A 16,295-nucleotide genomic window follows, 5' to 3' on the forward strand; every position below is an offset into this window, starting at 1 on the left:
AATACTAGCGCCATTCCTCGTATTTTAGTTTATCAAACTTGCAAAACTCAGAACCCACAATGTTAAAAATTAATGTCTCGCATTACTTGTAATTGGTATGTAACTACAACTACATTTCCTTCGTTCGGGGTTCAACAACTGTGTAATTTCTCTGAATCTAGGGGATTCGCGAGGTTAAACCTGGCAACCCAGAACAGAACAGCGCTGAGCCACACAACGACTGTTTGCAGCTTGCTATTTCTCCGTGTTCGTTTGCACAGTCAACAAAACAGCGGCGTTACATATACGGTGTGCTCCAGAATTATGTCGGTAAGTACCATTACATAGCTATAACCAAGACACAAGAGAATTCATCAATATCTAAACGGAGTTACTGCAAGTGTACAATTCTATTCAGAAATCATTTTTCTTAAAGATGGCGGTTAGCATTGCTTAGCTTAGCATCCTAGCAAACGCTTAAATTGCTCTGTGATGGTAGTATGAATGACGACCATAGAGGGATTTAGCTGATCTAGATAGCATATTAGCTAACTGGCTAGTTATTTTGTGCTACTACGATTTCCATAATAACCGGGTTTCACATTTCTGTCTAAAAGATCATGACACTCAGTTATCTTCACTGGATGGCGTATTTCGAAATAGCGCAGCTGAGAGAATGACTACAAATAAAAATCAGTAGCAGCTGTTAACATTGTGAAGACCCGTGAGATTAGTGGACTTAGAGAGAAGGTAGTGCTATTGATAGCGCATTTTAAAGCTCTGTTATTAGTTTGTATGGATCGAATCTACTGGCCCATTTAATAGATAATACCAAATTGTTTTAATTTGAGTCTTAACCATCTGAAAAGACTCAGATGATTAAACAAATATGTAGGGATCTCACAGTATACCATAAGATATTTGCTGACCTGAAAAGTATTGAGCGTCACAAGGGTGTGCAAAAGACAACAAAAGCAGAATGTGGAATACGAAAAAACTGCAGGCTTATTTTTCCCATAAGTACAGTGCATAAACATATGAAGAATGACTAATCAGCAGTGTAACTGATCCTTACTAAACCCGTGTTAATTTAAAATGACCTTTTAAATAAATTCACTCTGCTGACAAGGTCTTAAACAATGTGCAAAATGAGGTGTTAAAATTAATACTCTATCTGTAACACACTGATATTATCAACATTGCTAAATCTATTATTGCTTTGAGTAATCAAGCAAAGCTTTATTGATAAATGTCCATAACAACTTACTGTAACCCAAATAAATTCCCTAAAATTGCTTTTAAACATTTTATTGAGCCCTTGACAGTAAAAAGATACAAGTATCAAATGATGATTAAATTAACATTAAATTCAACAGTTATGTGAGGAAGGGTAACACAAGTACACTTTGCATTTGTAAAGTTAATGAGCACATTTATTATATCTTTGCTTTGTAAAGAAATAGTCACTGGAACTGGTTCAATTAGACACTTGTTTATTAATGAAATTGATCAACTGTTGATGTTTTTTCTCATATCCATTTGTTTTAGGCAAGTGACAACGACTCTGTCGACTTGGCCAGAACAGGCTCCCCAGTTCATCACAGAAAAAAACACAGCATGGACTCATCCAGATCTCCCAGAAGCTCCAAACACCACCATTCACGGTCAAGGTCACGCTCCAGGGAAAGAAAACGTTAGTATTCAATAAAGGTTTCCTGACGATGCTTTAAAAGGCAGAAAAAATATGTCCAGAATGTGAAATTTATTCTCTGCATATATATAGGAAAGACTCAATTCCCCAACTACTCCAGAATCTGGTCTACTGCATAAAATACTTAATACAGTAGTTTTACTGTTCTCTTCCTAACATAATTTTTTCTCAGTTTTGCTGAAAATGTGATTTTGAAATATATATATTTGTTTGCTTTCTGCTGTTTCCAGGTGACAGAAAAAACAGACGGAGTCGCAGCAGGAGCAAAGAGGTAAATGATGAATTAATTTCTATGATTAGAAACATATTTGATGTGATTTTGAAGGCCTTAAGTTATAGTCCTTGTTAGTGTTAGGTCGAGGTGAGTATGTTTTACTAGGTTTAATATGTTACAATGACCAAAGTTAAGAACGAAAGAAATAGATGGAGATGGGCTCACATGGAAAGGGTCCTTTTTTTACCCTCCATATGCAGACATGTCTCAAAGGAAGCTTTCATCCTTGGATATCTGTCATTGTTTGTAACCATATTAAATGGTGAAGAGTAGATTTTTTTTTTCCTTTTTATTTTTTTGTTAAATCCTGTGTGTAGATCACATGATAACATTTCTACAATAAATCATACTCAGCGTGCTAATGCACGAAGAGACTGAACAGAAGACCCTGCTGACATAGCAAAATAATATGTCTACTACCGGGACAGGTAACTATCTGCCATTCAAACTCCTATTTGTCTCACACTATTAGTAAAAAAAAATGGAATTAACTCTTGCATCTCTTGCAGCCAGGTCTGGGCATAATTAATCTAATGAATCTTTCAATTAATGTAAATGGAATCTCATGGTGTTTTTTTTTTTTACTAATTGTTTGTATAAAGAGTATAAGACTACTGTCCAAACCGTGGTCACAAGAGATAAACACTGTGTGACTGCTTTAAGATAATTTGACATAAAATGTAGCAGTGTTTTTCATGTTAATTTACCATTGTATGCTGTATGATTTGGATGACGCAAGTAGAGAAGCTGTAAGAAGTAAGTTGGATCCCCATCCCTATGGGTTCAGGTTCAAAGCATTTAGCTAATATTGAATTGTTGATGTTGATGAAATGACAAACCACATTAAAGTTTTTTTCCTCAGAATTAGATCTTAAGGTTTGAATGCACACTATTGAAAAATGAGAGAGTTTCCAAACATGCTGGTTTGATTAAAGATGAAATTCGTTGCAGTCAAATTTGTTTGTATCACAGAAATGCCCACAGTTACAATCATTTTCTGAGAATGACATTCTGTACATGTTATGAAAGTGGATTTGAAATGACAAGGTTTTTTTTTCAACTTGTCAAAATTTATTACATACCTTCTGCTGTAAGCCATGGTACTAACTCTTTTTGTTGCACTATTTTCCTGAAAGAGACAACTTCTTCTTAAAACAGGCACGAAAGAGGGACTCTGAGAAGCCATCAAAATCACACAGAAAAACAGATGAGCAGCAAGAACAAGAGAGACTTTCAGCAGAGAACGGAGAGGAGCGATCCAGACGCAAAGACAGGAGGCTCTCCAAGGGCCGGAGCTTGTCCAGGTCACACTCACGAGAGAGGTTAGTAGACTGTATAAAGAAGTATACTAAGCAAGTCCTCTAACTTGTTTAATTATACAGAAGAAAAGCTTTTATCGAAGGTCTGATATAGTTTCTAGATTAATTACATCATGATCATTAGTAGAATTGTTATTTTTTGGATAAGCCCCACAAATAACCAAATTGATCATATTTACTATTGTAGAATTTGTGGTCTCATTACATTCCAATCAACATTTTTGATATACCGTAATTTCTCAAGGATAAAATAATTTTAGCACTATGAACCTTTCAGTAATATATGTGATTTATAATAATGAATTGGATCCTGTTACTTTCAGGCGGCATCACAGCAGAAGTCGGGACAAACGGCGATCACGGTCACGCAGCCGGGACAGGAAGAAGAAGGCTAGGTCTCGCTCAGGTTCAAGGACCAAACACCGTCATCATAGCAAGAGTCGTAGTAAGAGCAGGTGGGCTTGATTGAAATGAGCATTTCTTGTAGTAGTATATACTTGTAAGTATCTTTGAACTTTTGTTCACCATGCTGGCCATTCTACATGTCACTAATAGTATGTTCATGAAATGATTTGGATTGTTCCACCAGGGAGCGAAAGAAAAGGACTGAGAAAGTGCGAAGAAAGAGTCGAAGCAGGTCTGTTAATCCACCTGCCTTTCGAGGCCGAAACACAGCTATGGATGCGCAAGAGGCCCTGGCCAGAAGGTAAGGCAGCAGCGTACAGGGCATTTATGATATAGATGGCTGGTCATTCTGGACTTGATGGCAATGTTAGTGGTTCTTATTGCACTTCTACGTCTTGGATTGACTTGAAACTTTCCTTGTTCAAATATGTTACAAACCACCTGTTTTTTATATGATAAAAACTCTGAGGTACAAGCGTACATACAAATTTTCAGTTCACTCTGACTCCATCACCAAGCTTAAAATTCTGTCACATGAGCAAACTGAAAACACCAGGCAGCAGCTTAAATCAGGTCACTTTAAATAAAATAGAATTCAAAAGCTATGGGGCCGCCTTTTGTTCACAACTGCAATGATGAAGTTTTCTGAATTCTGTACCATTCCAGTTTATGTCTATGAGACAAAACATGATATATTAGAAACAAAGTTGAAATAAGTAAAACTGGTGGCCATAACATAAACTGATAGGGTTGTTACCATAGAATGTTATTAGAGATTGATTTGGTTTGTTTAAGTTCACACATATTATCACTTTTAAGTACACTGCACTTAGTATGGTGTGTTTCTTTTTTTAACCTGAGTAAAATTATCTTCACTCTTTTTCTGTCCAGGCTGGAGAGAGCCAAGAAACTACAGGAACAGAAAGAGAAGGAAATGTTGGAGAAACAGCAGCAGCAACAGCAGGAAATAGCTGCAGGTGAGAATGGCTTAATTTGTAAAGTTTGAAAACTTTGATAACTTGCGTCAAATCTGCATTAAATTATTTATTCTGTTCTGTGTATTTTGTTTCAGTAGCTGCCCCCATCGCTGCTGCTGCTGCTGCTGCAGCAGCTGCCTCAAACCCCGCCCTCAATGTGGCAGCGCTCCTGGCCTCTGGGACACAGGTCACACCTCAGATTGCCATGGCGGCACAAATGGCAGCCCTTCAAGCAAAAACACTGGCAGAGACTGGTATTGCTGTACCCAGCTACTACAACCCTTCCGCTGTAAACCCCATGAAGTTTGCAGAACAGGAGAAAAAGAGAAAAATGCTATGGCAGGGAAAGAAGGAAGGGGTAAGATTAGATTATGCTGTTATTTGTTATTTTTCCACCAGTCCTATGCATGCCCAGCTTTACTTCCTCAAATTGTCTAAATAGGCTAACATTTTTTTTCTTTTAAGGACAAGTCCCAGACAGCTGAGTTGTGGGAGAAGCTAAACTTTGGAAACAAGGACCAAAATGTTAAATTTCGCAAACTAATGGGTATTAAAGTAAGTAACTGTGTTACTTTACGTGACCTAAATGTGTTTGATACTTTGGTTAAATTTACAGTCATAACTTTCAGCTTTCCAACTTGTAACTTCTCAGAGTTAAATTGAATTTGCTGTCTGTACAGGGAGATGAGGATGTCGAAGTTTCCAAACCACTTAATGATGATGGCTTGAAGACTCTTCAAAAACAGGAGGAGATGTTTAGGAACCTTGACGTTCAGTATGAAATGGCTCGGTCTCAGACACACACCCAGAGGGGAATGGGGCTTGGCTTCTCCTCTTCATTCTCTCGTGGAATGGATTCTATCTAGTGCCAAACCTTGACTGTCAGTGCCACTCATCTGATCATATTGGACTACCAATTCATCGCTAGCCCTCAAGCTTGCATGGATGTTGCTCTGAATCTGTAATTTATTTATAGACAAACATCTCACTTATTGGAACATTATAATGTAAATACTCAGATGCTGAGTTTGTCTCAGTGTTGATTAATCTGTACATCTTTGGAAAAGGAAGCATCAATTTCACAGGAGGTTGATGCTGGTTAAAATTAGATAGTTGTTTTGAATAATGTGATAGCTTTTTTTTTTTTTTAAACTTAAATATATATATTGATATGTGATTGTTTGAACATAAACTGATTATAATGTGGTTCAAGTGAACACTGTTTACATCCATTTAGCAAAAGGCATCTGAAGTCAATGTCATTATCAGAATCCCATAGTTTCATTTCTCCTGATTGGGAAAAACAAAACAGTGGGCTGTAATACATATTGTCTAGAGGATCGCCATGGACAGAGATGGGCCCAAGAAGAGTAATCACATATTTCAAATATTCTTGAAATAAATTAATTTTGTGTTGTGTAAGATTTTACATATCTCACTGAATAATTTTTTATTTCATGTGATATCTATGTGGGTCATTTTGCTTCACATAAAGTTAGTGCTTTGCATTGGCGGGGTGTTACAGAATAACTGGGATTTTGGAACCTCGACCCTACTTTCCCATGTTTTTTGGTGTAAATAATTGATACGAACAAAAATCTTTGCAGTCCGTCCACTATTAAGCGAGAACAGTATACCTGGAACAGCTGCTGCAGTGTAATCAAATGGTGCATTTGTCCATGTCGAAGTACGTCCCAAAGAACTGTGTTTTTTTCCCACTGACTGGTTCAGATTGTTTTAAGTGTTCGACAACGTAATTGATTGGATTCCTTACAGAGACTGACCTTTTTATTAAAGTGTAAGATCCTTTTTGTTTAACCAGAAACAATCATATTGCTCTGTTCAAAGTCACCAGACTCCATTGACAAAAACATTCATTTTGTAGTTGCTTGTCTACCGCTGCATTGATCGGTTAGTTTATTTGGTTTATTGTGTGGTACTTTTAAATAAGTAAAGGATCTGAATATTTCTTCCACCACTGAAAGTCACACTTTAACATTACTATTACCAGGTTGAATGTTACCAGGTTTGAAATTAAAATGAAGTAAAATTAACATATCAAAATATTATTTTTGTAATATCAGTTTATACTGCAGTGTAACAAATGAAGGCAAAACCATTTGGAATCTTACTGATGTCTAGTTAAATTAATTGTAGGTAAATCTTTTTCATTACATTGTATATTGTACAATAGCTTCAAATTATATTGAAAAACATTTTCACTTAAAGTCAAACAGTATTGAAGCACAAATTGTTACCAAACCTGATTGAAATAGTATGTGCAGCAGAAAAGAGGCATTTGTTCAATCAAAGAAAGAACAACTTCACATACAAAATACACATTTATTAGAATACTGGAAGTTCATTCATTCACCACACTGCTCATCCTTATAGGGTCGCGGGTGGGCTAGAGCAAATCCCAGCTCACATTGGGCAAGGACTGGACAGGTCGCCAGTCTATCACAGGGCTTTATTTAGATAATTTATTTTTATTAGCCAATTAACCTAACCCGCATGTCTTTGGATTGTGGGAGAAAGCCAGAGTAGCCGGAAGAAACCCAAATGGGCATGGGCATGCAAACTCCACACAGAAGGTTTGAACCCAGAACCTTCTTGCTGTGAGGTGACAGTGCTAACCACTGCACCACAAGTTAAATTGCAGGCTTTTCTTGTTGACACCTACATGGAAATTCACTCTTATTTACAAATAAGACTGGAGTACAGCACATGGGCCACACCAGTGATGAGGTTGTGGTTGGCAAACTCGAGGATAAGGAGCAGGATTGGGTATTCACTGTGTCTCTTCTCCAGGGTGGACTCTTCACTTAAGCCCATCCAGTGAAGCAGCAGTGTTTGCATGGCTTCTGGGAATAGTTCTGTGGCTAGTTCCTCAGCAGGTGGCAAGTCACTTATTCGTTCAATATGCTGAACTTTGAAGCCCTCCACTTTTTGACTAATGCTACTGTTGGCTGCATGAAACTGTTGGCCCAGCCATCGTCCTATACAACAAAGCAGGGAACTTGAATACACAGAGCCCCAGTCTTTGGCCTTCAGCAGGGCTAACACAGTTTTCGTCACATCCTTTTCTTCTAGATTCCCATTCACGTGCTGATCAATGTTCTCCAGAAGAAGGAAGATAGTTTCCAGTTCTGTGTGGCTTTGATTCTCTGAGGAGAGTTTGTCATCCAAGTTGTGCAATTTTAGTCTCACTTTGGATAAAACTAGTTGGCTTTGCTCACTTTGCAAGCTTTTCCTGTGAAAGGAACAATAATCATGATCTGCTGATTTATCACCTGTCTCACTGTCACATACATCCACCACTTCCCTGACAACCTGGCAATGCTGAGGTTGTGACATTTCATTTCTTGATTCTGCATCGCACATGCTGCTGGATCTGGATACTGCAAAGTCGAGCTGCACACTCAGGTTGTAACTCATTTTCAGAGGGCTGTCATTTATCTGCGATTTCCAAACATCCTACAGAGGAGAGACCATAATATATCAAAAGACCATTCAGGGTATCTTTAAAATAAAGCATATGCATCATGCAGAAACATATGAACAGCACTGTACCTGGAAATGCTCCAGAACAGCAAGCTGCTCTTGCTTATTGTACATTTCAAATGCTACTCGAAAAAGTCCTTGAACGCTGTAGAACCAGAGGCTGTTATTTGCAGTAGGAACCTTCAACCCATGGAACCTGAATGCTGCAACAAAACAGGATGCAATAGTGTTAAGTGTGACTGCACTGTATGTGTGTGCATTTGGTGTAAGTGTTTGTTATGTGCATTTTACCTGAGGAAAATTTTATTTTTGTGGCCAGTCCTTTCTTGGCAAACTTGGCGTGGTATCTGGGATGGTTTTCTGTACGGATATCAGTGCTGGAGAAGACATCAGCTCCTAAATATAGAGGAATCACTGCAGCCTGAAACAGAGGTTAGCTATGAGACCACCTCCTTTTGAAGCTACTGTTTACGTAAATTGTATTCATGGAAACTACACAATACAAAAAAACATGCGAAACGCTTTTATATGTAGTCAAAAATGTCAGGGTTAACAAATCTCCTTTTGGTTAACAAAATGTTCATGTGTAACACTTTTAATATACAATTTAAAAAGTATGTGACTGACACATAATCACGTGCTCCCTTTGCTTGGAGCTGTGATGATGGTGGCGGATTCAGCACACTCTGGCTGGTTTCAGGGGTTATATGTGATGTGATTAGAAAAACAAATGCACCGTTTTCCTTGCTGTGTAAGAGCAAAAAAAAAAAAGTGGTCCTCAACACTCACCTTATGGGGACACTCAGTCAGCCTGAACGATGTCAGATTCACCAAGTAAATAAAGCGAATTTTCCGCGAGCCGCCGTCCCATCGCGGTAAGGTTAAGTGCATCGTTGAGCAACTTGCCATAGCTGGAAGCTAATGAAGCTTCCCACTTAGTCACATTTGTGTCTGGTCCGGAAGGAAACAGGGTTTTAACTAAATATTGGAAACGAAAGTGAAGAAGTGAGACGGCTGCAACCGAACTGGACCAACGGAGCAGAAACACTAGTATTTTAAGCCCTCAACGATTTCTTACAGACCAAAGAAGCCACTGTGGCTAAACTGTGGCTCCTTTGAAAAAACAAAGAAGGCACCTTACTCGAGCTCGGTGACAGAGGATGTATTTATAACTTTTGCTTAAGAAAATTTACGAATAAACTGTAAAAAAAAAAATAAGTGTAATTAGGAAAATGTACTTAAATTATAAAAAGTAAAGATAGTGGACGCAGAAAATTGCCCCCCTGTGAAAATTATACTATCATTAGATTATCATTAATGATACATTGGTGTCTAAGCAGAATGCCACTGTTATAGTTGGTTAAAGTGTAGCTGATTTTTTAAACTATTTTATATATAATTTATACATGTATGTGACCTGTAATACAACACCGTGGGCTAAAAAATTGTTCTCCCCATCATGTTTTTGTCTACTACAACACGTGACATAAGGTAGACCAATGAATACGAAGTGTTGTCGCTTTGACCTCTGAACTCCAGTCTTGCTCGACAGAGCTTGGCAAAAATGGCCGAAGTTGATTTCGGGGATAGTGAGCTCTTTCAGCAGCTCGATGAGTCCGCACCGTCCGTGCCGACACACATTCGCTTCCCAGATGAAGAGGAAGACCAGGAGGAGACGAGCCAGCTGCGGGGCAGGCTGGAGGAGTGTGATGACTACATTCAGAGACTCACTGAGGAAAATATCCTTATGTCAGATGCGCTCGGTGTGTGCTAGCACTGTGGCTGTAGCACTAGCTGGGGTGCACTAGCAGCCTCCTGTGTGTAATCAAAACAGAAAATGCGTAACCTGAAAATGTTTAGTGATATATTTTTGAAGGCTTTCTGTCTATTTCCTTAACTCGTAGACCACATAAAGGTTTAAGAAGGAAACTGAATATCCTGGCACGGCCAAGGTAATGGGCTAACGCTTTGGTGATGCGTACTACAAATAAAATGAAACTTCACCCAGTAATAAAGGATAATTTCCCTCTGACTTTACAGCGGCATCACAATTGAAGATGTCAACATCGATGGACCACTTCTTCAAATCCTGTATGCAAACAACAATATTTCAAAGTGAGCAACGTTTTCTAATCAGTAACTGGGTTCGTTAGCTCAGTTGTGAATTGAACAGTGAATTTTGTCCCGTCCGTCTTGGCTGTAAAGATATAATAGAAATATTTTAATTATGTTAACGTTACTGGTAAAACATTTTGATTTGACTGAACATCTCTTTCAGCTTTTTTGCTATGACTAATAAGATTAACTCACAGCGTATTTATAGCCTCGCTGTGTGTACAGCTCACTGCTAATTTGTTAGCGAGACACTGAGTTGTGGATAATGATGATAAATAAAAAATAACAATGTCTCCCCTTTAGGCAGTGTCGTCAAGAAATTGAAGATTGCATCTGCAGTGTGATTTTGAAGCACCAGAAATTGGGCCATGGAAAGAAAAAGTCTTCTTTTCACCATAAACCTCAGGTATTTAACCAGAATTTATTTTATGATGATTAATATCCAAATAGTTATGACTTGGGGGAGAAAAAAAACATGTTCTACTCTTTACAAAGAATTCAGCTTTTGCTATGGATGAAGATCTGCTGAAGTCGTCTTCCACTAGTGTAAAAACAAAAACAGAAGCCTTTAAAGTGAGTATTTACTGGTATTTTTCTGTGGTTTGCATATTGCAGAATTTCTTGCCCCATGGAAAGATATACATATTTACATAAATTATTTTCTTATTTTTCTGTCTTAGGTGGTTGGAAGTGTCTTATATTTCACTACTTTCAGTGTTGATAAACTTGGACAGCCTCTGGTCAATGAAAGCCCCCAGCTGACAGATGGATGGGACATTCCAACGTATCTTTAAGATGGATAAATTGGCACCTTGTCAAACAATTACTGCCAGTATAGTCTGCGAGGTCATTTGCTCTCTACATGTAATTTTGTTGAGGGAGAATTTGGAAATTTGTCTTTATTTTCTTTTTTTACATGTATGTTCATATTTTAGCAGGACTCATTCTGAAAACTTTATATAGACAAGATAATTAGATATGATTTTATTGCAGTGTGGACAAATGCAATATAATTTCCTGAAATGTTGCAAAGCTATCACCAGGTGTTCAACCAAGTTGTCGGAACAGATGGTCAGGAAATCGAAATGAAAGATAAAAGGTACGACTGATTATTAATGGAAGCTTTATTTAGTTCCCGTATATAACTTGCTTTGTCCAGTTGCTGTGTGGCATATCACTGTATAATGAGTCCACTTCTGATCTGTTCATTCTAGACCCAAATCCATGTGTTTCAACTGTGGTTCCAGCAGTCATCAGCTGAGAGATTGTCCCAATGTAAGAATAATGATTTAATGATTCATTATTATGGCATGAACCCAAGTTAAACACAGAAGAAGAGTTGGAAATTGATTTACTACATGTATACATGGTTCCCTTCATAGCCTAAAGACATGGCTGCAATTAATGAAAGAAGAAAGGAGTTCAACCAAAACAACAACCAGGCGATGCAGAGTAATCAACGATACCATGCTGATGAAGTGGAGGAGCGGTTTGCGAAATACAAGCCGGGAGTCATGAGGCAGGATTGTTACTTTGAACACAAGAGAAAAAAAACATAATCATACCACATGCAATACCTATTGGATCAAGTAAAAGTAGATGTTGATTATTGAATATTTTTCACTTTGTTGTGCTTTTGAACAGTGAGGAGCTGTTGACAGCACTGGGCATTGATGGCAACACCCTCCCTCCTCTGATTTATCGCATGAGGCAGCTAGGCTACCCACCAGGTTGGCTCAAAGAGGCAGAGATGGAAAACTCTGGCTTAATGCTGTATGATGGAAATGGTAAGTTTCAAATTACTATGTGGTCCTACTGAGTTTCATTCAGTAAACTACTGATAAACATAAGGATGTTTCTGAAATATACAGAGATTGGTCTTAATCATTTTTTTTTTCTCTTTTGTAGCTTCAAATAATGGCAATATAACAGACAATAGCAACTCGCAAAACATCTCTTATGATGTTTCCAAACTGGTAGATTTCCCAGGCTTCAATGTACCTGCACCGGACAAAATGAAAGATGTAAGTCCTATAGCATAATGTCACTTGGAGCTACTGTATATTTGTGTATAAATTATTTTGTTGATGAGTCACTTCATAAATTTAGTACACTTGTCTTTCAACTCAGAGTTTTCAGTGTGTTTTGGTGGCACTTTTTATAAATGTTGCATGTCTAACACTATTTTTTTTGGCCTTCAGGAGTTCATTCAGTATGGTTCGACTCCAATGCAGAACAACCACATGAAGCAAAACTATGCTGCTTACCTGTCTAACAACTTTCCCATGGTAAATATTTTAAAATCCCTCAGTGGTCGGGTGTTTCCTTTCAAAACATGTATGCCACACCACCATCCAGGCTTCCTGTAACAACAACTTCCTATCTGACTATCTCATAAACTTTACCAAACTTTCTGGATATTACACATCAACACCTACCATGGAATTTTCAATGTTTGTATTATTATCATCCAAGACTCATCAGAAGACATAGAATATAAATAACCACAGCACAGATTATAAACCTAATAGAACCACAGAATATAAATACACAAAAAACTAGAATGGCACTCAGTAAGGCACATACCTCTATACCATACGACCAAACAATCCTACACCTGTCTGTCAGATCCAGATACTTCATCCAGATACAAAGTCATAGATCTCAACACCATAATGTATGTTTTTTTCTTTTTTTTTACGCCAATATCCATACATTATTTCCTGAAAAAATGACAAAAGTGTTGAAAAATGTCTCTTGTTACTGTTTTTTAAAATCATTTTCCTTAACATTAAGAGTAATGTTAAGGAAAGAGATAAAAAAACCCGCCCTTTTAACCGGTTCTGCACCAAAATTGAACGGGTTCCTCCCTGGCCAAGGTCACATCCTTCCAACAAGTTTGGTTACTGGCAAACAAACCAATAAACAAAAAGACATGGGTAAAAACGCAACCTCCTTGCTGGAGGTAATTATATATCCCACAAAAACTAAAGAGGAACATTAGAAATGCAAAAACTCCTGTCATTCTTACACCTCTCTTGTATCTGCTTGGAGGTTAAAAAAGAAAATACCATTCAGTGTGTGTCATAGTTGGCCTCAGCCTGCCACTTCGCTATATATAACAGTCCGTGCTGTCCATATGCAGTGGATGCTCATTCTTCATAATCCCACTTGAACAGCCAATCATAATAATCTGAGTGCATAGTCCGCTCTGTCATTCCTGCCTCTGTATTTTTACATTGACAGTCTTTATCAGATTAGGATTAGGATGTGTGATGACTGCATTTTGGGCACAGCCCTTAAATAGTATCATTCCACATGTCATTCTTCCTTGCCAACAGCCTGGTGCTACCTGCAACAAGAGACGCCATGAATCTGACTCATCGCCACAGATAAGGAAGAAGAATAGGTCCAGTCCTGATCGGACCTCAGACAGGAGCTCGGATATGGATATTGAATCAGGTAACTGTTCAGCTTGGTCACTTTCTTTAAGCAGGCACATTCTATGCATTAAATGTCCAGAACACACAGTTATATTTTAACAGTAATCTCTAATTTGGCAGAATAATACACAGTAATACTTAAATCGGATGCCTCTATGTTTGGTCAAAGTATCACTTTTAAATCTTTTTGGGACCATATTCATGTCTTCTTCCAGACCCAGGAACACCTTATCAGTCGCATGGCCCAGGTGACTTCCAGTTCCAACCACCGCTGCCCCCTGGCTCTCCTTGCTTCAGTTCACCTCCTCCTTTACCCCAGGGCACTCCTCCTGCGACACCCACTCCTCCACCTCTCCCTAAAGGTACACCTCCTCCCACACCCACCAACGGCTCTCCAGCTCTGCGAGGGCGGAATTGGGGAGTAGTTGATGAGACTGTGGAGGGAACAGAGGATGACCTGACTCTGGAGGAACTGGAAGAGCAACAGAGGCTGATTTGGGCAGCTCTAGAAAATGCTGACACTGCCACAAATAGTGACTGTGAGACACCTGCAATGGGAACACCTGTACCCAGTTCACCAAGTGTGTCCACGCCTGCACATAACGACACAGAAACAGAAGAGGCTGAAGAAGCAATGGACACAATGACACCTGGAGAAACTTGCCCTAGCAGTGAAAATCAAATGGAATCAAAAGTTCAAGAGATTTGCTCTCAGAGCCCTGGGCTGATCAAAGTTGAGGAAGACAGCCCTCAGAGCCCCGAACCAGTCAAAGCCCACGGCAACAGCCCTCAGAGTCCTGGTCCAGTCAGATCCCATGATGACAGCCCCCGGAGTCCTGGTCCAGTCAAATCCCACGATGACAGCCCTCAGAGTCCTGGTCCAGTCAGATCCCATGATGACAGCCCCCGGAGTCCTGGTCCAGTCAAATCCCACGATGACAGCCCTCAGAGTCCTGGTCCAGTCAAATCCCACGATGAAAGCCCACAGAGTCCTGGTCCAGTCAAATCCCACGATGAAAGCCCACAGAGTCCTGGTCCAGTCAAATCCCACGATGAAAGCCCACAGAGTCCTGGTCCAGTCAAATCCCACAATGAAAGCCCACAGAGTCCTGGTCCAGTCAAATCCCACGATGAAAGCCCACAGAGTCCTGGTCCAGTCAAATCCCACGATGAAAGCCCTCAGAGTCCTGATCCAGTCAAATCCCAGGAAGACAACCCACAGAGCCCTGATCTAGATTTCTCTAACAGGGGCGCTGGAGATTGTGCTTCTCCTAAGCATGTTGAGAAGATAACAGCTGTTCCTCATCGGAGCAGGTTTGCAGCTGGCATTGTTCCATTTGAAGATACACCAGAATTCACTGAAGTTGCTGAAGCCACCGGTACATACCTTAGGATCAGAGACTTACTTAAAAGCTCCCCTCGAAGTTTGGCAAAGAAAAAATAAAGATTTACTGTCTTTATTTGCAAAATACAAGGATACATGGACATTTTTAAAGCAAAAACCTATATTTTTATTTTCAACTCCATCCTATCAAACATGTTTTTTTTTAGCTGTTTGTTATTTTGTACAAAGTTGAATGTGTATGCTGTATATACATTTGATCTGTAAACATAAAATGAGGGGATGATGTAACAGCAATGACTCGTACGTTTTGACTAATTAGTCTCAGATTTTTGTAGTAGTGATACTTGGGCAGTTGATTTAATGGTAAAATTAGTTAAATGGCCATTTCTTGATTAATTTTCATAACATGTTTAAATGGCTTTTTCTATTTTTGTCCCACTTAAATTGCTCTAAAATCAAATAAACCTGCTTGCTTCAGTGCTTTATTTTGTCTGCTGTTCAAACCTAGATGTGGGTTTGATTTTATTTTGCTGTAATTGGTGTCAGTAAACAAGTTGAACCTCTGTTGCTGTAATCAGCTTACTTTCTGATGATAAACTTTGCAAATGAAATTTTGTATACCTGAAACTCTGCCCTACTACATCTTAATTTTGTTCTTATGACATTACAGAGTTTGGTCTACATATTTTTCTTTATTGTTCCATTCATCAAATAGATTCCTATCAGATCTGACATTAACTTCATTCCCCCCTTTCAGACTAATCTCCCTGTAGAAAATATAGATTTAAAACAACTTTAAAGTGAATATCAATCATGTTTTGTTTTTTTTTATCACTGTTCAGTCCATCTTCCAAATTATTAGTACATATAGTGCACACCAACTCCCTCATGCATAGAGAATACTTGCACTTAGATTTGATGACTTGCGCATACTGAATACTCAAACACACCTACATACATATTTATGCAAATATACATGCACACAAGCACATATGTGTGGGTGTGCCGAACCTCTGAGAGTATCAAGAGACTGAATATTTAACATCTTGCAAAGTCATGTCAAAATGATTGAAAATGATGTCTTCATTTGTGCCTTTTTAAATAAAGGTATTTGCCTTGCATCAATTGGCTTAGATTTTTAAACTATGTTTACATGCTGTCTTTATATTAAAAATTCAGAAATTGTATTCAAATTCTGAGTATTGTGTGGGAATTCTCGATTA

The 16,295-nt window shown here is 38.6% G+C and overlaps 3 protein-coding genes across 4 annotated transcripts; 2 read left to right on the forward strand and 1 right to left on the reverse strand.

Moving 5' to 3' along the window:
• Positions 1-169: 169 nt before the first annotated feature.
• rsrc2 (arginine/serine-rich coiled-coil 2) lies at positions 170-6,094 on the forward strand. 2 transcript variants are annotated; one of them, XM_023410678.2, is made up of 10 exons: positions 170-309; positions 1,528-1,672; positions 1,921-1,961; positions 3,123-3,286; positions 3,607-3,738; positions 3,873-3,989; positions 4,580-4,665; positions 4,761-5,023; positions 5,131-5,220; positions 5,346-6,094. In XM_023410678.2, the coding sequence occupies exons 1-10, from the start codon at positions 304-306 to the stop codon at positions 5,529-5,531; spliced, it is 1,230 nt and encodes a 409-aa protein (XP_023266446.1). In that variant the 5' UTR covers positions 170-303; the 3' UTR covers positions 5,532-6,094. The 2 variants fall into 2 exon arrangements, with proteins under 2 accessions (XP_023266446.1, XP_023266447.1); XM_023410679.2 differs by having other exon boundaries at positions 4,764-5,023.
• Positions 6,095-6,994: 900 nt separating this feature from the next.
• On the reverse strand, positions 6,995-9,298 carry LOC111658235 (uncharacterized). Its single transcript, XM_023410680.2, has 4 exons — positions 8,959-9,298; positions 8,461-8,590; positions 8,239-8,372; positions 6,995-8,142 (listed from the first exon to the last, which is right to left on the reverse strand). The coding sequence occupies exons 1-4, from the start codon at positions 9,076-9,078 to the stop codon at positions 7,363-7,365; spliced, it is 1,164 nt and encodes a 387-aa protein (XP_023266448.1). The 5' UTR covers positions 9,079-9,298; the 3' UTR covers positions 6,995-7,362.
• A 424-nt stretch (positions 9,299-9,722) lies between these two features.
• Positions 9,723-15,635, forward strand: zcchc8 (zinc finger, CCHC domain containing 8). The gene is made up of 14 exons (XM_023410692.2): positions 9,723-9,908; positions 10,079-10,121; positions 10,210-10,284; positions 10,588-10,690; positions 10,780-10,857; positions 10,965-11,068; positions 11,318-11,383; positions 11,499-11,559; positions 11,667-11,803; positions 11,929-12,071; positions 12,193-12,308; positions 12,486-12,572; positions 13,626-13,746; positions 13,943-15,635. Exons 1-14 carry the CDS (start codon positions 9,734-9,736, stop codon positions 15,169-15,171), a joined length of 2,538 nt encoding a protein of 845 aa, XP_023266460.1. The 5' UTR covers positions 9,723-9,733; the 3' UTR covers positions 15,172-15,635.
• Positions 15,636-16,295: the final 660 nt, after the last annotated feature.

The sequence above is a fragment of the Seriola lalandi genome, unplaced genomic scaffold, assembly GCF_002814215.2.
Source record: "Seriola lalandi dorsalis isolate HSWRI2012SDOR001 ecotype SW California unplaced genomic scaffold, Sedor1 jcf7180002054427, whole genome shotgun sequence".
Taxonomy (NCBI): domain Eukaryota; kingdom Metazoa; phylum Chordata; class Actinopteri; order Carangiformes; family Carangidae; genus Seriola; species Seriola lalandi.